This window comes from Cervus canadensis, chromosome 1, assembly GCF_019320065.1.
Source record: "Cervus canadensis isolate Bull #8, Minnesota chromosome 1, ASM1932006v1, whole genome shotgun sequence".
Taxonomy (NCBI): Eukaryota; Metazoa; Chordata; class Mammalia; order Artiodactyla; family Cervidae; genus Cervus; species Cervus canadensis.
Window position 1 is genome coordinate 15,221,291 of NC_057386.1, and position 27,927 is coordinate 15,249,217.

The following is a 27,927-nucleotide window of genomic DNA, read 5'->3' on the forward strand; positions in this document are numbered from 1 at the left end:
ATAAAGATTTTTCATTACAGTATAATTTCTTACTGCAACATAATGGGAACCACATACATATCCAAACATGGGAGCCTGACTAAAGAAACCACTGATAAATATATACACCATGGAGTACTATATACAACTGATCAAAAAAATAATAATAAAGAATAAAGTTCTCTATGAAGAAATATAAAATGATTTTATCATATGCTAAGTAAAAAAAAAATAAGCAAAACATGAGTATTATAGTATGCAAATACTTTCCCTATAAGAAAGATAAAATATGCATGTATATGCTAAATTTTGAGAACAAAGACAGGAAAGACAAAGCAAAAACATTTGGCAGCCAAGGCTATAAAACAGAGAGAAATATTACTCATCTCAAAAAGCTGGGGGCACAACTGTAAAGCTCAAGAGATCTCTGAAAACCCCAGTGGTCAGATACCAAGCCCTCTGGACAAAAATCAGTGCTGACACCACCCTCAATACATTTGAAGCAAACAGCGAACTAAAACAAACTCAGCTACAACAAGGCCCAGCCACAGGTCAAAGATAAATCAGAACAACTCAGCCTTCCAATCTACTTCCTAAACAGAGGTAGCATAAGCTCTTCTCTGGAGGTAAATAGTATCACTTCGTCTCTACTATTCTTTTAGACAAGATGCCTAGCATACGGTCAAAAATTTAAAAGATTCCAAAGAAGTAAGAAAATGTAACCTGCACTAATAATCCAATTGTGCCTCTCAGTTCCAAATTCATCTTTTTTTTTTGCCTGCTCTGTGGAAATGGATCTGAGGCCTTTAAATATTTTTTTCCTTTGCCAGCTGGCACAATGTGAAGCTTTGTCAGTAGAAGCTGTAGTAAAAACTTGGGGAGGAAAGCATTCTGTTTCTGGATCCCAGCGTGCTTGCTCAGCAGGCCCGGACGGTGTGCGCGGCTTCTCCAGGACCCGGTTCCCACGGCACTGGCACCTTCTCTAGCATGAGGCGCCCGCGCTGTCCTACAGCTTCTCCGGGGTTCGGCTTGTGGACTGCACAGTGGCCACGAGGACCCAGGACCTGCACCACCTCCCAAGACCCTCCCTCTGCTGGTTTTATAGTGAACTACCTTTGGTGAGACTCTCCCTTGTATAGCCTTCCTTGGCGGGGTGAATTTTCAGTGAGTTCTGAAAGGGGAGACTTCCAGAAAGTTCTGCCAGTGTGGTGTCACAGAAATTTCTCCACCATTCAGTAGAGAAATTTTCAACAAGGTCTGGATGTCAGCTGGCAGCTGGGGAGAGTACTCTACCCTGGAGTAGTGGCCTCTCCGTACAGCTATTAATATTCCTACATTCTTTACTTCTCAGAGAAGGAAATGGCAACCCACTGCAGTATTCTTGCCTAGAGAATTCCATGGATGGGGGAGCCTGGCAGGCTGCAGTCTGTGGGGTCGCAAAGGGTCGGACACGACTAAGAGACTAACACACACACATTCTTTACTTCTTACTATCCAATGCCTCATTACTGCATTTCTCTGTTATAGTCAATAATTATTTATATTAAATGTTTGATGCTCAAATTACTATATAGTTTGTCTCTCATGACTGGACTCAGACTGTGACAGAAGTCAAACCAAAAAACACTGAATGTATGATTCCAAGTACATGAAGTAGAAGTGTAAGGAAAACTAATCTATGGTAGAAGGAGTTTAAAAAAGTGCTGCCTCTCAGTTGTGGGGCAGGAGGACTGGACAGAAAGACATTATGAGTAAACTTCAAAGCCAGAAATATTCTACATCTTGTCTGTGATTATACTTATTCAGATGTACACAGCTGCCAAAATCTATTAAACTGAATGTTCATATCTCTGCTTATAAATAATACCTCAATTAGAAGAAGAAAAAAAAGGAATCTAAGGTTTCATATTGAGAAGCATTTGATTCTGCTGCTGGGGTAGGAAAGCAAAATAGGAGACCAGATATCATGTTGTTCCAAAAAAAAATAAGGAAGCAATAATAATAATGATAAGGACACATAACAAAGGAGCCAGCCTGAAGCTGGATCCACTGGGAAAACCTGGAACAGTTTGAACAGCAAAATAAATGATAGGAATAGATCATAACCTGCTAAATAAAGTAGGAACCCATAAGCTCATACTGTAATTCAAGGAATAGAGGCAGGGAGGTTTGGCTGGCTCTGTCATAACAGAAGATCAACTAATAAGTACAGACAAAGAGGCTGCGTTACTCTCATTTGGCAACCAACCGAGTAATAATTAATTCCAGTGAGAATTATTAATGATGCTAAAACTGGTAGGTAAAATTTTGATGAGCAACAAGAGATTTACATAATTTCAAAATACCTTCCAACAAATTACTTATATACTACAAAAAAGAAAATAGTAACTTTACAGTGAAGAAACCCAGTGGACTCCACTTTAACCAAGTAATCAAAGTGAACATTACCAATAATGGGTCAAATCAGAATTACATGCCTCCGAGGCACTGAGAAGGATACATCACTATACGGTATTCCTGCCCTGCAAATATATAATCTAAGGAAACAGACAAACCAAACTGAGATACAGTCTACAAGATACCTGCCTCTACTCTTTCAAAAGCGTCCATGCCAAGAAACATGAGAGAGGCTGAGGAACTGCTCCAGGTTAAAGACTAAACCAACAGCAAAATGCAAGGCATGACACCGGAATGAATCCCAGACAGTGGTAGGGTGAGGGGGATGCTATAAGGACACACTGGGTGAAGAGAGAATATTTGACCATGGACTGTGGATTAGATAAAAGTATTATATCAACACTAAATTTTCTGATTTCAAAAATTATAGGAGATAGATGAGAATGTCCTTATTCTAAAGAAACAAATACTATAGTCTTTAGATGTAAACACATGACTACAACCTACCCTCAAATTATTCAGAAAAAAAAAATGTACACAGGTAGAATAACGCCCACGTTAACAACTGGTGAACATACATGAAGGACATTGTTTTGTACCGTTCTTCCAACTTTCTTGTATATTTTCATTTCAAAACTGAAAAAAGAAGAGAAGGAAAAAAACTGGAAAGAGCATATGGACAACTCTTGAAGGGTGAGCTACAAAATGGAACAGAGAAATTAGATGGAAGTTAGAGGGTACTGACTCAGGATGGGCACTGGCTGCCCCAAGAAGACCAACCGTATGATCAGAGGGTTGAGGCTTTGTGCCACACGGTATCAGTCTGATCTTCACAAAGGTAAGTTAGGGCTGAAGGTTGAAATTAAAAGAGGTCAATGATTAAATCAATCATGACTACTACTGAAACCCTAATAAAAACTGCGTACATTGAAGCTCAGATGAGTTTCCTTGGTTGGCAACTCTCTGTACTACAACACACTGATATGCCAGGAGGGTGACATATCCTGTTTCAGACGCATCACATTCGAGAGCCTCTTAGACCTTGCCCTATGTGTCCCTTCCTTTGGCTTGTTCTGCTTTATATCGTTTTTGTTACAGTAAAACTACAACCATAAATACAGTACTTCCCTGAGTTCTATAAATTGTTCTACTGAATTATCAAATCTGAGGCAGTATTAGGAACTCTCAAATATGTAGCCAGTTCATGAGAACTGAGGGAGACACATGCAGCTAGTGTCTGAAGTGAGAGCAGTCTTATAGAGGGCTATGCCCTTAGCTTGTGAAGTCTGGCCTTACTCTGTAGTGAGCTTCAGAAGTCATTGTAGGGAATGAAACAGGAGATACAGTCAATGGCAATAATAAGGGGTGGTAGCAAATAAAATCTGATGACATGAGAATCAAAGCTAGATAACTTTAAGAAAGTGAGAAGAATGATTTGAATGCTGAAAAGGGGAATAAAAAGACTATCTACTCCATGTCTAGATCCAGTGATATGAGAGTTATATAAAGACGGAAAGGAAGAGGGCATCACTTGAGAGAGCAAAAAGGGAAGCCAAACTCTCAAGAGAGAGAAAATTCCTAAAACACTAAACTTCTAGGTTGGGAAGATGAGGAGGAGTCAGTGAAAGAAATTCACTAAGATGGAGCATCCATAACACAGAATATCCAAGAGTTAGTGGCATCTTGGAAGCCAAAGCCTTCCCAGGGGAGAGTAATCAATTTTTTTTTTCATTTATTTTTATTAGTTGGAGGCTAATTACTTTACAATATTCTAGTGGGTTCTGTCATACATTGACATGAATCAGCCATGGAGTTACATGTATTCCCCATCCCGATCCCCCCTCCCACCTCCCTCTCTACCCGATCCCTCTGGGTCTTCCTAGTGCACCAGGCCCGAGCACTTGTCTCATGCATCCAACCTGGGCTGGTGATCTGTTTCACTATAGATAATATACATGTTTCGATGCTGTTCTCTCGAAACATCCCACCCTCGCCTTCTCCCACAGAGTCCAAAAGTCTGTTCTGTACATCTGTGTCTCTTTTTCTGTTTTGCATATAGGGTTATCATTACCATCTTTCTAAATTCCATATATATGTGTTAGTATGCTGTAATGTTCTGTATCTTTCTGGCTTACTTCACTCTGTATAATAGGCTCCAGTTTCATCCATCTCATAAGAACTGGAGAGTAATCAATTGTATCAAATGGTGCTGATACCTCAAGCAAGATAGAGACTAAAAAACCACCAATGGATTAAGCCATGTGAAAGCCACTGATGATCGTAATAAGCAGTTTCAGCGAAATGGTGGGAGAATATGCCTCGTTGGAACGGGTTCAAAAGAGAATGGAGATCTTGATTTTTAAGCACTCTGGAAATCAACTAAAAGCATATGATTACAGCAAAGCAAGCCTGCGGCATGTTTTTGCCTGTGGTTACTCTCTTTCTGGAAAAGGTCAGTTTTCATTCCAATCACAAAGAAAGGCAATGCCAAAGAATGCTCAAGCTATCACACAACTGCACTCATCTGACACACAAGTAATGCTCAAAATTATCCAGGCCAGGCTTCAGCAATATGTGAACCGTGAACTTCCAGATGTCCAAGCTGGTTTTAGAAAAGGCAGAGGAACCAGAGATCAAATTGCCAACATCTGTTGGATCATCGAAAAAGCAAGAGAGTTTCAGAAAACATCTATTTCTGCTTTATTGACTATGCCAAAGCCTTTGACTGTGTGGATCACAATAAACTGTGGAAAATTCTGAAAAGAAAGAAAGTGAAGTCGCTCAGTCGTGTCCAACTCTACTGCGACCCCATGGACTGTAGCCTACCAGGCTCTTCAGTCCATGGACTTTTCCAGGCAAGAGTACTGGAGTGGGTTGCCATTTTCTTCTCCAGGGGATCTTCCCAACCCAGGGATTGAACCCTGGTCTCCCACACTGCAGGCAAACGCTTTACCGTCTGAGCCACCAGGGAAGATGGGAACACCAGACCATCTGACCTGCCTCTTGAGAAACCTATACACAGGTCAGGAAGCAACAGTTAGAACTGGACATGGACCAACAGACTGGTTCCAAATAGGGATAGGAGAACGTCAAGGCTGTATATTGTCACCCTGCTTATTTAACTTATATGCAGAGTACATAATGAGAAACGCTGGGCTGGAGGAAGCACAAGCTGGAATCAAGATTGCTGGGAGAAATACCAATAACCTCAGATATGCAGATGACACCACCCTTATGGCAGAAAGTGAAGAAGAACTAAAGAGCCTCTTGAGGAAAGTGAAAGAGGAGAGTGAAAAAGTTGGCTTAAAGCTCAACATTCAGAAAACTAAGATCATGGCATCCGATCCTATCACTTCATGGGAAATAGATGGGGAAACAGTGGCTGACTTTGTTTTTGGGGGCTCCAAAATCACTGCAGATGGTGACTACAGCCATGAAATTAAAAGATGCTTACTCCTTGGAAGAAACGTTATGACCAACCTAGGCAGCATATTAAAAAGCAGAGACCCTACTTTGTCAACAAAGGTCCTTCTAGTCAAGGCTATGGCTTTTCCAGTAGTGATGTATGGATGTGACAGTTGGACCATAAAGAAAGCTGAGAGCTGAAGAATTGACGCTTTTGAACTGTAGTGTTGTAGAAGACTCTTGAGAGTCCCTTGGACATCAAGGAGATCCAACCAGTCCACCCTAAAGGAGATCAGTCCTGGGTGTTCACCTTTGGCCACCTGATGCAAAGAGCTAACTCATTTCAGAAGACCCTGATGCTGGGAAAGATTGAGGGCAGGAGGAGAAGGGGATGACAGAGGACGGGATGGTTGGATGGCATCACCAACTCAATGGACATGGGTTTGGATAGACTCCGGCAGTTGGTGATGGACGGGGAGGCCTGGCATGCTGCGGTTCATGGGGTCGCAAAGAGTCAGACACAACTGAGCGACTGAACTGAACTGAATTCTCTTTCTTCCCAAAAAGAACTGCTGTCTGCAACAAGCAGCCTTCAACCATGGTGGGAAGGTCATGAAAACCAGCAGCTCTGCTGCCACTGCCAAACAAGATTCAATGTGCAGCACTGCCAGTCATAGTAGCCATCTCAGTGACAAGTGAACAGGAAGAGTCAGTATCCCCAAGAGGTTGTAGTCCTGTTTGGAGCAAGCAATGGACTAATGGACTATGTGGGGATTTAATAGCAAGTTCCAGGTGTCAAGATAGCCAAAGGAGGTTGATAATCCCTTTTTATGCCCTAGGTATTGATTTTTTATTGTGCCAAGACAACTTAAAGGAAGAAAGAATAATCTTTCCAACAAATGTTATTGGGGCAACTCAATAGCCATACACAGAAAAATAAGCTTAAATCCACCACATACAAAATTAACTTAAAATGGATCAGAAACCCAGCAATTCCACTTCTAGGAATTTATCTAAGAGAAATTAAACATACAACCACACTCAAAGTTTGTACTCAGGGACTTCCCTGGTGATCCAGTGGTTAAGAAGCCACCTACCAATGCAGGGGATATAGGTTCTATCCCTGGTCCAGGAAGATTCCACATGCCAAGTGGCAACTAAGTCCATGAGCCACAACTACTGAAGCCCAAACACTCTAGAGGCCATGCCCCACAATAAGAGAAGCCAATGCAATGAGAAGTCTGCACACCACAACTAGAGAGTAGCCCCCACTTGCCGCAACTAGATAAAGCCCACGTGCAGCAGTGAAGACCCAGCACAGCCAAAATAAATAAATATTCAAAAGCAAAAAGAACATCTGTGAATCATTAAAAAAAAAAAAAGTTTGTACCCAAATGTTTATAGCTGCATTGTTCATGATAAACAAAAACCAGAAAAAAAATCAGAAAGTCTATTATTTGGTGAATGGATAAACAAAATGTAGTATGTCTATACAAAAAATAGTAATATTCAGCAATGAAAATAAAAGTACTGATACATGCGCAACATAGATTAATCTCAAAAACGTTATGCTGGATGAAAAGATAGAAGCAAAAGACTGAATAGTATAAAAAAAAACTACATATTGTGTGATTCTACTTATATGAATGTCCAACAGCCAATTTATAGAAACAGAAAGCAGACCTTTCTGTTGCCTAGGGATAGGGCTGGGAATGGAGACTGGATGCAAATAGGCTCAAAGAAATTTTGGGGGGGTGAGAGATATACTGTAAAACTGGATGATGGTGATGTGTAATAATCATTGAATTATGCTGTTACAAGAGGTGAATTTTGTTAAATGTGGGTAATAACTCAATAAAGCTGTAGAAAGGAGAGTTTGATACGGTGAACAAAGACAACTGTTTCTGCAGAGTCTGGTATAAATGAGATAAGAAATGAGGAAGTCGCTGGAAGAAGTAGTAATGTTAAAAGAAGGTTTCTTTAAGATGAAAGAAATTACAATGGTTTTATTCTGTTGCCAGTGATCCAGAAAAGGAGAGACAGACAAGAATTACAGGAAAAATGTCTTTGAGAAGGCAAGAAGGGGTGAGCTCTAATGGACGAGCTCAGTGGGAATGGCCTTCAAGAGAGGAAAAGACAATTCACAGTAACACTGGTGAAGATGCAGGTGGTGGGAAGACTTCTTCTGTTTTCTCAGTAAAATAGAAAGCAAAGAAGTCATTAGCTGAAAGAGAAGACAAAAAGTGGAATGTGGAAAATTTGAGTACAAGGGAAAGATAGGATCATCTAAGTGAATGGGAGTATGGAAGAATGACAGTAATACAGTAGGCGAGCTTGGCAGCACTAAGCAAGGAATTTAAAGTTATTTGGTACTGGCCAAGAATTGAAAGTCAACAGTCATTCTGCTCCAGCCACATTCAACTACAATTGTATGGGAGTACAACAGGTAGAGCTGGTTTTAAACTTTTTGAATTAAAAAAAAATTTTTGGCCATGTCATGCAGCATGCTGGATCTCAGTTCTCCCGGACCAGAGATTGAGCCCACACCCCCTGCTTTGGAGGCATAGAGTCTTAACCACTTGGACCATCAGGGAAATTCCTGGTAGAGTTAGTTTTAACCAGGCAAGAACCACCAAAGAAGAAAGGTCAAATCAAGAGGGTTGAGGCAGATGGAGGAGATCAACTGTAATGATGCAGTATGGGAATTCAGCTAGTTTGAGGGTAAAAATGAAAAAACTGAGGACATGAATGCATTGAGGAAGAGTGAAAAGGTGGTAAATTAAAAGGTCCCTGTGAGATCAACGAATTAAGGTTGCTGGGCAATAAAAGAAATGAGCCTGAAAAAATAGAAGTGGTAGTTGGAGAGTAAAATGCCAGAAACTGATAGTATAGAAAGTTGTAATTTTGAGAGATAGCGAGTTCTAGGACAGCAACTCTCAATCCTGAGTGTGCATTAAAGTCACCATGGAAAACTGTCAAAAACCTTATCTCAGGCCACACCTCAGACCAGGCAAATCAGAATCTCTGGGAGTTAGTCCTAGGCACCTCTGGTTTGCCAAAGCTCCCCAGTTAATGCAGATGCACTGAGACTTTAAAAATATCTGCATAGAGTGTGCAATAGAGTGAATGGCTGAGAGAGAAGACAGGATCAGTGAAGAAGAGAATGTCAAGAGACCAGAAAATCAGAAGGATCATCTATATGAATACTGAAATCACCACAATTATAAATGGAGTAGCAGGAGACTAGCAGTGAACCCAGAAGTCTAGAAGCAACTATGAGAAAGCAAACAGAATACTTAACCCACCTCACTAGAAGGAACCACCACTTTAGAACTTGCCAAGAGAAGTAAGTGCCCTCAGGCAAAAGGTAAGTTTCAGTTAGAGAACAAAGATAGTGCTGTTTAGAGAAAAAGTTAAAGATAAAAGGGAAGTTTTGCAGATGATGGACAGTAAGAGCCAGAAGGCACAGAGAAGGGCTTCATGATCATAAAGGGGTGGAGTTTGAGATCAGGCAAGAGAAATGAAGGAAAGAGAAGGTTCAGAACTACTAGAGGAGAATCTCCTCTAGAAGATTTCAAGAAATCTCAGAAAGCAAGCCCCCATATTTTTAAACACCACACAAAAACAACAGAATAAAAAGCTCAGAAAAGTTAGACCCTTTCCTGAGCCCAGTCACACTCTAAAAGATTCGTGTAATTAATTTCAAGTAAAAATGAGTCACAGAAATGTATCAAGGTCAATCCCACATAAAGTTGTTATAAGAAGAGAACATAGGGACTTTCTTGGTGGCACAGTGGGTAAGAATCCGCCTGCCAATGCAGGGGACACGGGTTTAAGCCCTCATCCGGAAAGATTCCATGTGTCGTGGAACAACTAAGCCCATGTGCCACAACTAAGTCTGCATGCTGCAACTACTGAAGCCGGCATGCTCTAGGGCCCACGAGCCACAACTAATGAGCCCCTGATCCACAACTACTGAAGCCCTTGCACCCCAGGGCCAGCAAGTCACAGCTACCGAGACGTCATGCTGCAATTATTGAAGGCCAAGCTCTGCAATAAGAGAAGCCACCACAATGAGAAGCCCATGAACCAAAACTAGAGAGTAGCTTCACCTTTCACAACTAGAGAAAGCCTGGGCACACAGCAATGAAGACCCAGTGCAACCAAAAAAAAAAAAAAAGAAAGAGAATATGAAGCAGAATAACATCATTGCAGACAACAAAAGTGTGCTGCAAAGACATACCCACATAACAGATCAAAATTAAAACCTGCTATTTCAGAATGAGAAAAGACCTTAGGAAAATGACATAAGACATTAAAGAACAACAAATACAAGAATTATAAAAACTCAAAATGAGCCATGACTCGAGTAAAAATTAAAAATAAAAGGAAAGACATATTCCAGAAATGAAAATAAGAGTAAATAAAAAGATAGCCCCTTAAGAAAAACAGAAAGTAAAAAAGAGAAAAAAATTAAACTCAAAAAATAGACTAAAAAGATCTGAGAAAAAGTGACAAATATTGAAGATGGCAAAGAAGACTGAACATACAACTGACAGGAACTCCTGAAGAAGATCAAAGCAAGGAACAGAACATATAGTAAAAACAATAATTTAAAAAAAAATTTCACTGAAATAAAAAAAATATTTGAGACTACATTTTGAAAGGTACAAGGTGTACCTGAAATTATTAACTCAGAATGATCAAAATTATTTTACTATCACTAAAGATTAAAGAATAAGAAGAGAGGAAGAGAAAAACTGAAGGGAGAAAGAGAGAAATACAGACCTATATAGATAGGAAATAGACTCCATAAAATCAGAGATGAACTGGCATTATTGGGTTTCTCATAGTATAAAAATGATAAAGTACATGATGAGATTAGATCTGATCATCTCAGCGCACATAAATGTGGCAAGACTTTTTGTGTAGAAGATAAAGAATGAGTTACTGATACTTGAAAGGAGAATCAGACTAGCATCAGACTTATCTATTGCACAAGAAGCTTAAAGACAGTGGTAATAAGCAATCTACATTATATAGGGGGAAAAATGATTATGATCCAAAAACACTATGTCCAGTCAAGATACACTTTAACTGATCAAGAGAAAAGAAAGGCATCTTCACCTAAGCAAGCATTCAGAAATTATGCCACACACACTCTGAGGAAATTACTCCAAAATGTTATCAAATGTTTTTCGGCACCTATTAAGATAGTCAAGGTCTCTTTTTTCCAGTCTCCAACACTCCCAGAGTTGCAGCTAGCAATAGAGATGTGGCCAAATCCAAGAAAAATATCATATATGACCAGTCCTAGAAATGACTTCAAGAAAAATAGATCCTAAGGAACACATATTCTGCCAACAAGCACAACAAGAAAACCCTCAGAAAAATTTAGGCCAACGTTTCCAAGACAATGAGCACCTGAACAGAGGTCAACAAGGTGGTCATTAAGCCCAAAAGTAATCAAATAAAAGGTCTTAAAAAGTGCCAGCCCTAAATTGGACAGGCATTCATCCATATCATCCATCCCAGTCTCTAGAAGTATGCTTATTTCCATACTGTCAAGAGGACTAGACTCTGGCAATCAAAAGCTGGTAGTGAGGCTAAGGTCAGAGTCAAGGTCCAGGTCCTACACAGTCCTCCTAAAGACTCCAGAAAAATGGTTTTTGTCTATTAACTTTGAGGATCAAAGAATTGTACAAAACTTAGACTACTGTCCGAATGGGCAGGCATCTCCTTTTGCTGTTTTATATAAACACAATACAAAGTCCCCCAACTCACCCCAAAAGAGAGAGATACTCATATACTTTTTATCTTTAACTTCATTAATATAAAAAATGTTAATATTTAAGTAGCTTTGCTTCCCTGGAATAAATTCTACTGGATCATGATGTATCTATTTTACATGCACTGCTGGATTTATTCTGCTAATATTTTATTTAGAATGTTTGCTTGTCTAGTCATGAATAAGAGTGGCTTAATGTTTATAATAGCAAAAAGAGGAAAACAATATCCATCAGGTGGAGAAAAACAAACTAAATTATGGTGTCATATGCTATGCAATGTTATTCAGCTTTATAATATTAATTAGAGTTTCATTTACTAAGCTGGAGCTAGCCATGATATATTCTTAAATGAATAAAGCAAGTTACAAAAAGCCTATATATGTGTTTATATACATATATATATGCTTGGGCTTCCCTGGTGGCTCAGATGGTAAAGAATCCACCTGCAATGCGGGAGACCTGGGTTGGGAAGATCCCCTGGAGAAGGGAATGGCTACCCACTCCTGTATGCTGGCCTGGGGAATTCCATGGACTATATAGTTCATGGGGTCACAAAGAGTCGGACACGACTGAGCAACTTTCACTTTTTCACTTTCACACATGCTTAATGGTTTCTGAGCAAAGAGAAAGATGATAAAAAAAAAAAAACTTGAAATGTTAGTTAATGCTGGTTACCACAAGGGTAAAAGTGGAGGAGAGGAAAATATTTTTTTTCTTCCTTCATCCCTGGTTTGTTTATTTCCGTGGTTGCAAACAGAGGAATACTTTTGGAATTTTTTTTTTTAAAATAGAAGGTGGGGGAAGGAGATACCAGTTATCTACTGTAATTAATGACAAATTAACATTTGTTGACAACTAATAAATGGCTTCCCACATAGCTCAGTTGGTAAAGAATCCGCCTGCAATGCAGGAGACCCCGGTTCGATTCCCGGGTCGGGAAGATCTGCTGGAGAAGGGATTGGCTATCCACTTCAGTATTCTTGGGCTTCCCTTGTAGCTCAGTTGGTAAAGAATCCACTTGCAATGTGGGAGACCTGGATTGGATCCCTGGGTTGTGAAGATCCCCTGGAGAAGGGAAAGGCTACACACTCCAGTATTCTGGCCTGGAGAATTCCATGGACTAAGTTCACGGGGTCACAAAGAGTTGAACACGACGGAGCAACTTTCACTCACTCACTCACTCAATAAATGGCTACTGGATACATCCAAAGGAAAAACAGAATAACATTATCTAAAGAAGAAGAGGTACCATTATAAAGTTCATTTACTTAAAAATACAAAACAATCCAATCTGGAACCAAAGTTGCATATGAGTGGCCTTTCTAAAGGCAAGATGTCTTCATGATAAACTAGTTTTTAATTTACAACTAGCACAAACTTATTAGGTTGTGTATATTATGACAACCAAGGATAAACCTAAGATAAAAAGTGAGTCATGTTAAAGAAAAATAGTCAATGAATTAGTGTTTGCATGATATGGACACAAATGAGCAGAAATGGGCAAAATGTTATAGAAATCATCAAAGCTTGGGGAAAAGATGAGATTTTGAATACTAGCTTGTTATACTGGAAAAAAAGGGGCAAACTCTTTCTGGTGTATTATTTTACACTGTAGATAGAGAAGTCCTTTTTTAAAGTAGATCACAAAAGACAATCAACCACCTTGACTGTCACAAATTTTTTAAAGAGAAAAATTACAAAAAGCTAACAACATGGCGCATGGTGGCAGGCAAATAGGGGATAAACTTATCACACAGAGGAAGTTTCAATTATTCACAAAAATGAGAAATGCTTGTAAAAGTAGAAAATGTTCACATGATCAAATTGAAAAAAAAAATTGCCAAAGGGCTCAATGTCTCAAAAAGGGTTATGGTTTGCTATTTTCAGAGGAAATTAAACATTACTTTTCACAAGTATGTGGTACTTAAAGGGAAACAGTACAAACAAATGCATACTAGGAGTCTGCCTAAGAGTTTTTATTTTTAAGTTTACATTTATTCAAGAACTTCTTCTCTCAGCTCTTATCAAATCTTTCAAAAATGAAAATTTCAAGACACTAAATTAATGAGTAGCTCAATTACCATAGTTTTTTTTTTTTTAAATAACTTACTAGGCTGAAAAGAAGGGCAAGACAAAACAACAAGGAAAAGCTAGACTGACAATACTAGTAAAATATCATGGGAAGGAATTATGTGAAGAACATCAAAAAAACAGAAATCCAGGACACTCTCCAAAACCTAATAAAAATGAATATTTATTAAGAATTAGATGTTGTCCTAAGGATTTTCCACTGACATTATTTTATTCATCATCATCAAAATCCTGCAAGAGAGGTTTTAACTCCTCACACAGCTAGTAAGTGACAGAGCGATAATCTGAACCTGTTTTCAGGGTTCAAAAACTCACAAGTTCATGTTCTCTCTACTATACAAGGGGTCTCACGATTGCTAAGATTTCAAGTTTCTTAAAATCAAACAACAGTCTTGTCATCCTACAATATAACAACATCTGAAGAGAAACTTCCAAAGAAGTCTCTTCCTCTTTAAATCCCTGAAAAGGAAGAGCTAAGATTCTCTGACGCTGAAGCAGGATTTGAATGTGTGGTAGTAAGTCTTCATCCCACATGCCTACTAAAGCTAATTACCTTCATTCACCCTAATTCACAGTCTTCAGGAGTTCTACAGGATTCCATGGAATTCGAACTGAAATAGAATTCTAGAGTACAAATACCCATCAAGCTTCCTTAACTTTGCCTTATCAAACTTCTAGCAATTACAGCTAGAAACTGTGAGACCCCCGAAACACAAGGTTAGGAACAAAGGGCTAAGAAGAGACTTCCTTCAATTAGCAGAGGGAATTTGCTGAGATCTGAGGTGGAGTCTCCTGCCTAAATGATTAAATCACAGTATCTGCATACCCACTCCCATTTCTAAATTTAATAACTAATCCACTTATAAGGCTAGATCCTAAGGAAGGGAAAAAGAGTTTCCATGGTGATAAAAAAAAACTGGTGCCATATTTCTTCATGTTGTCCCTCTATCAGATCAGATATGTCATCTGATATAATCATATATTATAACGTAAGCATGGTATTACACACAAAGAAATAAGCATGATTACCTGGAAAAACAATGGTTTTTTCATATAACAATGACTTTGTTATATGTATACAAAATATGTATATGAGAGACTGAGACCAAACAGGGAAGAATGTTCTCTTACATGCTGTGCTCCAAACCTTTCCACTTGAGATACCTCTTCTGAGGGTGAAAAAAAAAGATAGAATCAAGTAATACATTTTGTCAAAAACTTCAGAGTTAGACGTAATACGGGTGTCATAAGGAGGCACAAGACGAGTCTGTCAGATAAACACCGACTCGGCAATTAAATTTTTAAAGAAACATACCAACAAGATTATTCACTATAATGCAACTACTCAGTTTAAATAACTGACATCAGAATCTCGCAAGTTCTGATCAAAAGAAAGGCATTTGAGAGGTGGAATATATCGTGCACTCAATAAAGGCAGAAATTAGTATCATGGGGAAGGCAGGGATAAAGAAGGTGAGCAATTACTAACATCAAATTAACTCTTTGCCTCTTAAACTTAGTCATGTTTACCCTTAATTATTCAAGAACAAACAGAAGCTGAACATAAGATACTGTGGTAATGTGTGGCCCACAGAAAAGCAACTTACCTAATACTTAGAACATCCACAAACACAGCTTTCAATGACTTATAAAGATTTTGTAAATAAAATAAATGGACCTAAAAAAAGAAATGTTCTTCCAGAAAAAAAATTATGGAATTACAATTATTTACTTAGAGCTTTCTAGAATATGAAAGGTCCCCACCAGAAACTTTTTTCCTCTGATTACATCCTCAACCTGCTTTAGCCTTCTAAAACCCAGGCCCAAATATCACATTCTCCATCTAACATTATCTTAAATCTGAAATACTTAAGGTAAAAATATCCTCTAAAAGGAAGAAAAAGGACCACTGGGTGGGGAAACACAGCGTTAAGTCTTTGAGGTCTTCTTGTAACCTACTTCTCTCCATCAATCTTTAGAGAGTCATCAAGGTCATGATGTAGTCTCAATCACCACACAAACAGCTCCTTGACTCATTTTTTTAAGTCATAAACAATCTTCATCTAATACAAATTACTGCAAAAGATGCTATTCAAATAAACCCAGTGGTGTTTTCATGGTATTATAACAAAGACAAAACTATTTATTTACACCAGTGTCTTCCTTCCAAATGACAACAGTATTCGATAACCATAGGCACTGAGCAGATACAATGTTGAGAAAAAAAATTCCAAAGAATAAACTAATTTTCAAACTATTTTATAATATGTTACCTTGATCAGACTAGTACTAGAAAAGTAAACAACCATCTGCAATTGTTTGTTCTAGTTCCTTGAAATAAAATCTGGGTACCAACAGTACAAATATGACAGAAAACACTGGTGATCCTGTATAGGCATGTTTGCGTGCTCAGTTGCTTAGTCACATAGACTCTTTTAGACTCTTTGCAACTCCATGGACTGTAGCCCCACCAGGTTACCCTTACCATGGGATTTTTCCAGGCAAAAATACTGGAGTGGGTTGCCATTTCCTCCTCCAGGGTATCTTCCCAACCCAGGCATTGAACCTGCATCTCCTGCATCAGCAGGTGGATTCTTTACCACTGAGCCACCTGGGAAGCCCTTGTATAAGTACAATCCAACATAATTCAATGAGTGTGCCCAATCAGTAGATCCCAGAGATTCAATTTTAATTCTAAGAGGAAGAAATATGACAAGGAGAGAATTTTGACGCATTCTTTTAATCATACTTGTTCTTCCTTAAATCTAACTAGTATTGACTACCTTAAAACTCCCCTTTTGGAAACACTGGTTTAGTATACTCTTTTCCAGGCTTACTTCCTTCTCCATTCAAAACAATGCATACAGAGTCATTCAGAAAATACTAAAAGAACAAAGGCCTTAATGAGGAAGTGGGGGGGGGGGTGTGTGGCTAGAGAGCTTGCACAGGACAGTTAAGAATCAATGACAGAAGAGGGAAATAATCTACTAATGTTTAATCATCTTAATAAAACCTTATGATAAAGATGCAAACACAAAATGAGGTTTTTCAAGTATGCTAAAATGAGCCATTGACCAATATAAATACAGAGCAGGACTTGACTCTATGACAATTTATTAAATACACTAAAGTATATAAACATACATGAATTAGTCTCAGACATAATCAGTAGATTATATTGAATTGCCTTATCAAACAATGTATATAAAAATGAAGGAAGTGTTTGACTACATGATATGTGATTCACGGAATGGCAGAAAGTTTGACTAAGAGAAGAAAATAACTGTTGAGTATAGGAGGTGATATTCATTTCTTAAACCGTGTGGAAGGTATATAGGTGTTGGCTGCATGATTATTCTTTTATACTTTATAAATTTTATACATTTTATAAGTATTATTTCATATGTAGTCAATATCTATAAAACAGTAAGCGCAAGAAAAGCCTGAGCAAATATTTGTTAAAGAAAAAGATAAAAAGTACATATGCATCTGACCCATTTTTGTTAATTCTTTTTTAAATAGGATCATAAAAATGTAAGCAGACAGGAAAAATAGATCATTTCTCTATAGAAAATTATTTCTATAGCTCTACACAGAGATCTCTACACTATTTCTTTAAAAGCACCAGTAAACCTTTACTGAACACTATGTGCACACACACACACACACACACACACACACACACACACCAAACTACTTGAAAGTAAAACTTTCAACCTCCAAATGTCCCCCCAAAATCAAAATCTCCATCATAAATATTTCCTTAACCACATGAAAAGTATTGATATTCCTCTACTCATAATCCCAGAAATAAAACTACAAAAATAAATTCCTAAAGAGAAATATTCATACTTTAAATAACCAAGTGTTTTTGTACAGTTATAAGTAACGTAAGTATTTTTTGGTGTATTTGGTGTATTTGTAACTGAGTAAGTTACAGTTATAACTGTTAAGTATTTTTTGGTGTATTTGTAGGCTTAACATTTATGTGTCTTACTACCTACCGGGGCTTATCCACATCTATATATTTGCTTTTATATGATGGGCACCTGCATTTTAACGATGTGTGTCAACACTAATTTGATTGAGAGGGCAATAGAGTACACTTACGAAGAGCACAGAGTGTGCAGCCAGAGTTCCTGAATTGAGACTCAGCTCTTCCACTTGCTAGCTAAATAAACCTGGGCAAGATATTTAACATCTCAGTGCTTCAGTTTCTCATTTGTAAAACGGAAATAACAGTACACACCTCGTAGGGTGCTGGAACCGATTAAAACCTGCATAACAGGACTGGCACAGAGTAGGTGCCATGTAAGAGTAGGGCATTACTAGCAGCACTACTAGTAGTCCCATAGTCTCAAACATACTGAAAAACATTCTTAGCAATCTGAATTACTGACAATAATTGGATACTATTAAAAACAGATATTAAATCTGAAGCCTGACTGACAGTAAGTTTAAAGCCCTGAGACTCTGAATAGGTGATTATAAATCTCCATAACCACTCTATCCAGAACAATCTGAGGAGAGCGGTTTCCCAAAGTACAACTCTCAATTTCTTCCCTTACACAAGGGGGCAGTGATAACAAGAAAAGAATGGGGCTCTGTAACACCTCTTCCTACAGACAGTAGGGGGTGGCAGTACATATGGCTTACAGTCAGAACAAAACAGGAAGATCCAACAGAATTGCTCTTTATTCTCCTCAGGCCCTCTCCTCATGCTTTAGCCCCCACTCACCCCCAAAGTGAGGGACACATCAACAGAAATGACTAAAACCCAAAATTAATCATGAAGCAAAATCAGTTTTGTCTTTGAAGCAAACAATCCCTCAATGGCTGAAACTGGATTCAGGAGGAAGCCAGTCAGTATGAATTTTCAGATTATCTGGCAAATGTTCTTCTAAGAACAACATTCAGGCAAATAACTCCATTTCTCTGCAAGAACTGCAACAGAAGGCACTAAAATCTCGTCAATAATTAACTATACCCTAATGAACACATGCAGCTATTTCTGCTTGTTTCATAGTATACAGACACTCACTGAATGTATATAAGTTACATTAAATAGCTCACGGAGCTGTCTTTTGTTACTTCTGAAATTTCAGCTACGTTCTGACAATCCTCTCAAAACACAGATGTTCTTCTTAAATGGAAGTCACAATGTTTTGCAGCATGTGTAATTATATTTATATGTATATACACACACACACATGTATGTATGGAGGGGGGATGAGAATGTTTAATATTTCTGTGCTCACATTCCTAAGATGATCTACCTGGGAAAGGCTGAAAGAAGCACTCCACTGACAGTATCCATGTTGTTGCTTTTTATGCCACCTTTACTGTATTCAATTTCTTTTTCCTATTTTGCTACCCCAACAATCAAGCATATTTCACTACTGTCACTCACTGCAATTAACCATTGCAATAGCTTTTGGCTCCAACCCTCAAAATGCCTGAAAATTTATCCCTTTTGTTCACCATATTGTTTTGTTTTCCTCATTCCAGAAATTTTCACTCGTATAAAAATGAAGAAAGGGGCACCTAGGAAAAAATGTCCCTTTGCCTAATGATCTTGAACTCAGAATTATGGTCAAGATGTGGGGTGCGTTTTTTTGGTGTGTCTTTTGTATTTTTTTCTTTTTTTCTTTTCCTGGAGGGGAGGAGAGAAGACAGTGAAAGACACCCAAATCTTCCTAATATTAATTATCATTGTTTACGTTTGGTGAAAACCATTTTAAACATCCTACACCTGGAATAGAACACAGGCTGCAATTGTATCAGTGCTCTACACGCTGACGGCAAACCGGAATTACCTTAGCCCTATTTTTTCTTTCCCATCTCACAACTAGACACAATTTGCTTGCTTCTTTCACGTGGGCACTCACACTATCTCAAAAAATAGCATATCATAGCTCCTCTCGATTTCCTGTGATAAAATATCTAGCCATGAGCCTTATTAATCTCTTCTTAGACTACGCCTCCTTTCCCAGAGGAATTAACGATATCACTAAAGAACACTTCTGCTGTGAATTTCAACGCCATACAGGCCAACCCACCCTGTACCTTACCTGGCACATTTCACAACTACTTTTATGCTGCATTCTGGGGGCACATTTTGCAACTCGTTCTGCACCACCTTCCCTGCCACGTTTAGCAATCTGCCTGGCATCTCCTCCCGGGTCCCCGTCATCCGGAGATTCTCTCGGTACCAAATTCCATGACACCTTCGGTGACACCGAAGTGACCGATCCCGGACTCATCCGAAGCCACCCCGAGGGCCACACTGGGAACCAACCTTCCCCACGCCCTCCACACCGGAGGCACTCCGCTGCCCATTTCGCTGCCTCCCCGCTCGCCTCCGCCCCTCTCCCTGGAGCCCGGGCGTCGGAGGCGAACGCCCCTGTCACTGAAGCGACCTTCCTTTCCCGGGCTCCCGCGGTCTCTCACCTGCCGCTCTGAGGGGGGGTCTCGCTGCACCCCCCGGGGCAAGCCCCAGTCCCCGGGGTCTCCTGTGAGGACCGCGCCGCCCGCCGGCGCCGCCCGCGATCCCAGAGCACCTCGCTGCGCTCCGACGGCCGCGGTGGGTTTGCGTCCGGGAAAGGCGCGGCGGGGCCTCCCGGCGGCGAGCGCAGCCCGCGGCGGTCCCCCTGTCAGCGGCGGCGCGGGTGCAGGCTCTCGCCCCTCAGCGCCGCGGCGGCGGCGGCGGCGGCGGGCGACTTGCTCCGCCTCGCGCGCGGCACAGCCGGGAGGTGAGCGCGAGGGGGATGGGAACGGGGGCGGGGCCGCCCAGAGGAGGCACCGAGGGCGGCGGCGGGAGGGCAGCGCCGGTGGCCCCGGGTCCGACGCTCGGAGCGCTCGCAGCTTACCCCGCCGGGCGGGCGGCTCGCACGAGGCGGCTGTGCCAAGCGGGCCCCGCCGGAGCAGCGCGCCCTGCAACCCGCGCCCAGCCGGCCGCTCGCTAACGCCGCCGCCGCGCCGGGGGCGTCGCACCCTCCGAGGCCGCCCGCAGCCCCGCCCCCTCCGGGCCGGGGTGGGGAGGAGCGCGAGCGCGGAGGGAGAGCGCGTGCGTGGGGGCGCGTGCGTGGTGGAGCGCGCGCGCCCCCGCCCCCTCCACCGTTTGGGGGTGGGGAGTGGCGAGGAGAGAGAGCCGAGACCGAACCCGTCTCTGCGCCGAGAGGTTGGGCCCCGGTTCTGCCGCTCTGTGAGGTCCGGGCATTTCTGTTTCCTCAGGGGGCTTTGACTGGCGGGGTCGTGGGCATTCAGTGGGGAAGAGGGGAGGGGAGCTCAATAGCAGACAAGGCCCGGGATGGTTGGGCTCCGCCCCCACGGTGATGTCACTCTCGAGGTGCTGCTGCTGTCACGTGCGCCCACTTCTGGGCCTGCCCTGCTGCTTTGATGGCCAGAACGGTCCTCTAGATTTCCCCCGACTTAAGTCACCTCACACACATGTCGCTCCTAGAGTCTTTGAGTCCTATTGCTGTCAGTTCTTCTTTCCCTGATATTCAACTGTAGTCTGTAGACAACTTCAAAATGTTGTCTGAAGTCAACTGGTGTAGGAAACAGAATGAAGTGCAAAATCAGGAATGGAGGGGAGAGAAAGAGATGAGAGATCTATTTTCTAGAATCAGTGCTGAAATTCACCAACCGCAGCTTGAGAGCCTGAGGTGAAGTTGTGACGCTGGTTCTGTCACAGCCAGGTTGGACAGGAAGTAATGTAGTTTGAACAGCTAGTAGGCCAAGCGCGGAAAGCCACCGCAGTAAAGCCTCCTTGAGGTCCTATTTCCCTCACTTGACTCTACCTAGATCTTCTTCACCTTAATCTTTCTTCCTCTTGTCTCACAGAACAGCAATTCAACTGTGGAAGATATCTGGACATAAATTTGTTGGCATGCTGTAAAATGATGCAAAGCTATCGCTATTACCAGTCTTGCCTGGCTAGTCGTCTGTTCCATGAACTGAGATGACCTTTCCTGGTCATCTGTTCCCTAATGAGACACCATAATTGGAAATTGATGCACCAAATTACTTCAGTCAAGCAAACTGTGTCTGTGGTGTTTCTGCCATAGAGAGGTTTGGTGCCAGGATGCTCAGTGGCTCACTCCTGTCCAACTCTTTGTGACCCCATGGACTATACCCCACCAGGCTCTCTGTCTGTTTGATTTTCTAGGCAAGAATACGGAGTGGCTAGCCATTTCCTCCTGTAGGGTATCTTCTTGACCCAGGAGTCTGAACCTTCCGCTTTTGTGTCTCCTGCATTGCAGGAGGTTTCTTTATCATTGCGCCACCTGGGGAGCCCAGAGAGTTTTGGCAAAGGTCCTTTAATCTACTTCATCCAGGATTTTCTTTGTGTTTTTTCTTTTCAAAGTTAGTATTAATTTCAGAATAATGAAAGAAATATGAAGCCACATGCGACAGCTAGTGTCTCCAGTGAGTTCTTAAAAGTCAGAGCTAGAGCAGCTTTAAATGCTACAGCTAAACTGGCAAGATGAAGGATTGATATATGGGATCTTTTGGTGATAACTACAAAAAGTTAGATTGCTCTAAGTAAAACCTATTTACCTATGGCGATAGAGGCAGACTAGTGATTACTTCAGAGGAACTGACTGAGAAGGGGGCAGGAGGGAGTCTTCTGGGTGCTGGGAATGTTCACTATCTTGATCTAGTTAATGATTACAAAGGTTAATGTTGGTGCAAAAAGATTGGTGGGCTTTACTGTATCTCTAAAATTTTAGAGTTTTTGTAAAGATAGTATACACCAAAGAGGCATTACAACAATATCACAATTGAAGTCCAGAAACCTGGCTTTGAATCTCAGTGTCACCTACTACTTCCCAGCCTATGTGACCTTGAGCAAGTCTGAGACTTGTCTTTCTTCATCTATCCAATATGGGCATGGAGTAGGAAATGGCGTCCACTCCAGAATTCTTGCCTGGAAAATTCCATGGATAGAGGAACCTGGTGGGCTACAGTCTGTGGGGTTGAAAAGAGTCAGACACGACTGAGCATGCATGCAGGCATTTAATATGGGTGATGTTACCTCACAGGATGGTTGGGAAGATTAAATGAAGTTATGTTTGAAAAGTACTTATCACAGAGCCTGGTATAAAATAAGTGCTCAGGAAACTTTAGCTATTGTTATGTTATTCTTGCACTCAAATTTACCCTATTTAGTTCTCTTTTGGTCTTTTTTTATTTATTTTAAAGATTACTTTGATTGTAAGCCTCTGCCTGTGAGTTTCACTGAGCTAATAACATTCCTTTCCCCCAAGAAATAACAAAAGGCAGTCAGGGGTGTAATGTGTTGGTTTTCAAACTAGTTCAGGTGGCGGCACTCAGAAATTATGGTGCTCATTGTGGAACACCATGAAATATTGTTAGATTGAATCCTGCCATATGGACTTGATGCAATTTTACCAGCACTAAATCTGGCTATATTATGTTTGTGCAGATCTCCCCCATATTAAAAATAATAATGTATTTTTAAGAAATAATGCATCTGTGTTTTTCCTTTGAAATTTGTCTGCAACTTTTCACTAGAAAATACCCAAAGTTTAATAATGGTTCACAAAATGAAAACCTATAGATCCATTCTTCCTGGAAATTAGAAAAACACCGTAATTGGTCAGTTTTAGCAGCAGAGCTCTTTATTGGAGTTTCCCACAGTAAGCTCTAATAACTATAACCCACAGGGTCTCTTGCTCTGATGAAGTGAGTAACTCTGACTCACTATCCTCATCATACTTCCAAAGATCAGTCTCCATTTCTTTTGGCTGACCTTTCCAAGATCCCTTGTTCACACTGAGCAATGCCAGTGTCCACTGGAATGAACTTATTCCTTCGCTGTTTAGGTCATCTAACATGATTCTAGTCAGCCAGTTTTCCTCCACATAGTTCTTGCAGTGTGCTGCCATGCTCTAAACGTTGTGGCAGAAGCAATCTGTCCTTGACAGAGGTAGGGGTGGGGTACGTAGGGATGGAGAGCAGCACTAAAGAGAGAAGCCACCTGTGTTCTCAACTCCTCACCCTGGATTCCCTTCTTTGTCACTAATACCTGAAATCCTGAGAGAATGCTCTTTTTTTTTTTTAACCTATTAAAACTCCATTCTAATCAAGATGGTAACTTAGTCTATGACTTAATGTATGTCATGTAAGAGGAACCTGTAAATAACTGTCCATAAAGTGACCCAACCATACTGTATACCTCCCAACTTGCCAGGCCAGCTACAGCAGGGGTCCCCAACCTCTGGGCGGAGAAGGCAATGGCAGCCCACTCCAGTGTTCTTGCCGGGAGAATCCCAGGGATGGCAGAGCCTGGTGGGCTGCCGTCTATGGGGTTGGACACGACTGAAGTGACTTAGCAGCAGCAGCAGCAGCAGCCAACCTCTGGGATCTAATGCCTGATGATCTGAGGTGGAGCTGATGTAATAATAATGGAAATAAAATGAACAATAAAATGAATAAGTAATGCGCTTAAATCATCCCCAAACCATCCCCCCACCCCCATCCTGGTCCATAGAAAAATTCTTTTCCATGAAACCAATTCTGGTGCCAAAAAGGTTGGGTACCGCTGATCTAAACATTCAAAATGAGCTTCCTTGCTCTATCAACTCTGCACAGTTACTCACCTCTGCATATGGCATAGGTCTTCCCCATACCTCCAAATCTCTTAAGTAAACCCCAGGCCTGCCTTTAACTCCCTACTGAATAGAGTCATAACTCCACCATTGTTGATTGATTGCCTGTTGTTCAGTCACTGGGCTTCCCTGGTGGCTCAGCTGGTAAAGAATCCGCCTGCAATGCAGGAGACCTGGGTTTGATCCCTGGATTGGGAAGATTCCCTGGAGAAAGGAACAGCTACCCACCCTGTCATTCTGGCCTGGAGAATTCCATGGAGTATCCATGGGGTTGCAAAGAGTCGGACAGGACTGAGAGACTTTCACTTTCACTTTTCAGCCACTAAGTCGTGTCTGACTCTGCAACCCCATGGACTGCAGCATGCCAGGCTCCTGTGTCCTTCACTGTCTCCCAGAGCTTGCTCAACTTCATGTCCATTGAGTCGGTGATGCTAGCAGTACCTACTGGCTGCAAATGCTTTACTAAATGCCTTGTGTATACCACATTTAATTCTCACAACATCGTATCAGGTGAGTATTATTATCTCACTTTTCTAGATAAGGGGGATGGAGAGGCTCTGAGAAGTTAGTTAACTCAAGGTCACACTGAATGGCTGGCAGAGCCCCAGTCTGAACCCAAACATACACTTTGTCCTTTATCAGTTAACCTCAGGATATAAGATGCGAATGAGAACACAGAATACAGTATTTTTTTAAATGTGAACCAGGGACTTCCCTGGTGGTCCACTGTTAAAGAATTCACTTTCCATTGCTGGGGACACGAATTCAATCCCTGGTTGCAGGGGGGAGACTAAGATCCCACACCTTGGGGCAACTAAGCAGATGCACTGCAACTAAAGAAGCCCCCATGGGTCCCACAACTAAAGAAAGCCTGCACGTCACAACTAAGAAATCACATGCCGCAATAAAGATGAAAGATCCTGCATGCCACACCTATGACCTGGCATAGTCAAATAAATAAATATCTTTTAAAAATAATCTAATAAAGTAGACCTGAGCAGGGAGGGACCAGTAATAATCATTTGGTTAAGAGGAGCTATTAATATCTTTTAAGAAGGTAAATAAGAGGACAGCTATAGTCAAGAATTGTGGCAGTAAAGATGGAAAGGAACAATTCCAACAGCCATTGCATGGGAATAATTAACAGACCTTTCTGAATGACTGAGGGCTTCCCAGGTGGCACTAGTGGCAAAGGATCCACCTACCAGTGCAGGAGATGCGGGTTCAATTCCTGGGTCGGGAAGATCCCGTGGAGTAAAGGGAATGGCACCCCACTCCAATATTCTCGCCGGGAAAATTCTATGCACAGAGCAGCCAGGTGGGCTACAGTCCATGGGGCCACACAGAGTCAGACACAATGGAGCGACTGAGCACTACTACTATTATTTCTGAATAACTGAACACAGACAGTAAAGAACAGTGAGAAATCAAAATACAACATGGTGACAAGACTGTCTAGAAGACTGCTCCCTGTGACAGAAGCAGAGGAGGCAGAAGGACTGGTGTATAGGAGAAGAAAGAGATGGTTTTGGCATACTTTGTGTTTGTAGTAGTTTTTTACTGCTTTTGAGTTACAAATCACTTCTTTTGAGAATCTGACAGAATCAATGGATCCTCTTTTCAGAGGAAAAAAATGTATTTGTACTTAGACATGTTATACGATTTGTAATGGACACCCTTGGAATTGACTGCCAGAGAGCTCTTGATGCCAGCTGGGCACTTTAAGGCCCTTTTTGGAAAGTTTGTACTTTACATCCAAAGGATCAAGTCAATCTCTCCCTAGTAGCTGAAGCTATGGATACTGTTAACTGATGTTTTTCCTAACCCATGAGCCCGAAAAACAGACATTGCTCAAATACATTTGAGCTCATGGATTCGTCACACCCCATCCTTGGATTCCAGGACGTTTGTTGAAATTCCTCCATGGCTATGCTTGTTTGAGCCACATGTCCATCATTTATATATGAAGTCCAATTAATTACAAGTTGAATATATTGATTGAAACCCACCCTGTAGGCTCCAGGTGGAAATTCCTGATTTAAGATAATGGAAAGTCACCCAAGTGGACATAGTCTGTAGAGAGTTGGAATTTAGGTGAGGAAGGGGAAGATAATGAATACTCAGGAGAGGAAATAGAGCACAGGTGTATAAGAGCATGGACCCTGGACCCAGACTGACTGCACTCAAATCCTAACTCAACAGTCTATTGGGTTGACCAATAAATTCATTCTGGTTTTTCTGTAAGATGTATTGAAAAACCTGAATGAACCTTTTGGCCAACCTAATACTAAATGCGTGACCATAAGCAAGTTATTCTGCATTTCTAGATTTCAAGATATTCACCTGTGAATTGGGCTTTAAAAACGACACCTACTTTATAGCGTTGATGTGAGGCTTAAGTTGATACAGGTAGAAGTACCTGATCCATAGAAAGTCTCTGTGGACTGTTATCATTCAATGTAACAGGCCTGTGCCTAGATATTTCACATGTTATTTTATTTGCTCTAATCCTCATGAAAACTTCAGAGGATTGGAATTATTATGCCCGTTTTACTAGAGGAAAACAGTGTGACTCAAAATGGTTTGCCCCAGATCCCACAGTAAGTGACAAAATCCAAATTAAAATATGGATCTAGAATATTTGAATAAAAAATGAAAAGGAAAGTTTTCATTACAATTAATAGAGCATGCTACCTCAGAATTAATGTGTGTATATATATATATATGTGTGTGTGTATACTAATTATGTATATATATTTATTCAGCAGCTATCTCATGTGGCATCTATCTCATATAGATGCTAAATACATGTTTGTGAAGTAAATTTATTAAATAATCAAGATCTGTAAAAAGGAGAGGATGAAAATACTACTCTTACCACCAAAAGCATTCTAATCCATGTACAATTTTGCATATTAAAATTAAAAATTGGCCCTGTGGAAAATATAATTTCTCATGATTTTATATTTAGCTTTAATCACCCTTTGACCTAGAGTCCACCCATAACACAGAGTCCAGTCCACTCTATGTTATGGACAGGCTAGAATTTGTGGCCCTACAGAACTGAGGACACGGCTCTGGATCTAGTTGACCTTTCAACCAAACTTCCTCAAAGAACCCTCTTGTTACTGCCGTGCCCTTTTTATTTTTACGATTTTGTTTATTTCTTTGTTTTGGGCTGCACTGGGTCTTTGTTGTTGCGCGCAGGCTTTCTCTAGTTGTGATGAGCAGGGGCTCCTCTCTAGTTGCAGAGTGCTGCCGCTGCAGGGCACAGTCTCTAGGGTGCACAGCCTTCGTTGTCCTGCAGTACGGGGAATCTTCCTAGACCGGGAATCAAACCCTTGTCCTCTGCACTGGCAGCCAGATCCTTCATCACTGGACCACCAGGAAAGTCCACCATGCCCTTTCAGTTTGTTACAACTCGAAACTCTGAAAATACCTTTACCATTTAAAATTAGACACCCAGGTGGGAAGGAGGTTCAAGAGGAAGGGGACATACGTATACTTACAACTGATTCATGTTGAGGTATGGCAGAAGCTAACACAGTATTGTAAAGCAATTATCCTTCAATTAAAAATAAATATAAAAAATAAACAATAAAAAATTTTTAAAATAAAATCAGACACCC

The 27,927-nt window shown here is 40.9% G+C and overlaps 2 protein-coding genes across 6 annotated transcripts in view; one reads left to right on the plus strand and one right to left on the minus strand.

Moving 5' to 3' along the window:
- Positions 1–20,637, minus strand: part of TANC2 (tetratricopeptide repeat, ankyrin repeat and coiled-coil containing 2) — a 371,222-nt gene extending 350,585 nt beyond the window's left edge. For 4 of the 5 annotated variants that reach the window (XM_043465364.1, XM_043465355.1, XM_043465346.1 and 1 more), the window contains exon 1: positions 20,112–20,239. The gene's annotated coding sequence lies outside the window, so the exon portion shown is untranslated. Of the gene's footprint in view, positions 1–20,111; positions 20,240–20,530 lie in introns of those variants that run through there. The other variant, XM_043465338.1, reaches the window with a different exon arrangement.
- LOC122436850 (translation initiation factor IF-2-like) overlaps positions 3,127–27,927 on the plus strand; it is a 47,895-nt gene continuing 23,094 nt past the window's right edge. Inside the window, exons 1-2 of the mRNA XM_043461462.1 lie at positions 3,127–3,214; positions 19,931–20,870. Coding sequence (XP_043317397.1) covers positions 3,127–3,214; positions 19,931–20,870 — 1,028 coding nt within the window. The remainder of the gene's footprint in view (positions 3,215–19,930; positions 20,871–27,927) is intronic.